The 1051-nt window shown below is 33.4% G+C and overlaps 1 protein-coding gene across 1 annotated transcript in view; it reads left to right on the top strand.

Annotated features, from left to right (window-relative positions):
* Positions 1-319: 319 nt before the first annotated feature.
* The window catches only part of LOC119587368 (glutamic acid-rich protein-like), a 2647-nt gene continuing 1915 nt past the window's right edge, over positions 320-1051 (top strand). The window contains exon 1 of the mRNA XM_037936113.1: positions 320-1051. Within this exon, the coding sequence (XP_037792041.1) occupies positions 392-1051 (660 nt within the window). The 5' untranslated portion in view covers positions 320-391.

Genomic DNA, 1051 nt, shown 5'->3' with positions numbered 1-1051 from the left:
AGTGTGCATTTTTTTTATTTCATGATATTTTGTTATATGAGTATGTTTGTAGAGTAACAAAAATATCTATTTTTGTTTCAAATAATATTTCTTGTATATATAGCCAATGTTCAATGTGTCTGATATATTGATATACCATTGTATTCCAGACTGATACATATCCTCCAGATGTACCTTTAGAGATATGGCAAGACTGGTTGATTCACTGGGAAGCATGGAAGGAAGTGTACATCTCACTCTCATGGGTGCACAAGTATAGAAAGATCTGCAAACCAGATTATATCCAGTGGTATGACTCATATATAGAAAATTACCCGATATTTTACCTTTGATTTTAAAGGGCCTTGGAGAGGAAACAGAAGACCTTGAGTTTTTCCAAGAGGATTCAGTTATGGAAATAGAAACACAAACACAGGAAGGAAATGAAAGTAACATTGATTTTAATAACTGTGGCAAAACTAACCCTAATCTAAAAACAAATGAGAAGGCAGACAGAAAAAAGAAGTTAGATGCTCTTTATGACAAACATTCAGAAGAAAGATACTGGATACATTTGAGAATGTTCTTGTTACAAAGTGGTGTAACTAAAACAGACAAACTTGAAAAGTTTTTCAACAGATCTGCAAGCCTCAAATATTCTGACACTGAAAATTACAACAATGCAAATAAGGATGCTCTGGAGGAAGAATCCTGTTACAATACTTCAGAAAATGGTTCAGTATTGCTTAAGAGCGACAATAATCCAAAAACTGCAGATACCTTTTCAATGTGCAGCAGTGAAGAATGTTTTTCTTCAAACAAAAACACAAGTAAGACATCTATAAAATCAGATGATGATTCTTGTGAATATGAAGAGCATATAGGGAAGAAATTTAAAAGTGCAGGTGAAGAACAAGATAATACAAATAAAGAAGAAAGTGAAAATGAGTACTCTCTCCAAACAAAGATGCTGAAACAAGAAGGAACAGATGCTGTTGATATGGATGAAGTGATGCAAGGAAAGGAAATGAAATTCAAGAGGAGAAAGAGAAAGAAGCCAAACACAACTGAG

This window comes from Penaeus monodon, chromosome 22 (genome assembly GCF_015228065.2).
Source record: "Penaeus monodon isolate SGIC_2016 chromosome 22, NSTDA_Pmon_1, whole genome shotgun sequence".
NCBI classification, from domain to species: domain Eukaryota; kingdom Metazoa; phylum Arthropoda; class Malacostraca; order Decapoda; family Penaeidae; genus Penaeus; species Penaeus monodon.
The sequence above is the reverse complement of the archived record's forward strand: the minus strand, read 5'-3'. Positions and strand labels throughout refer to the sequence as shown.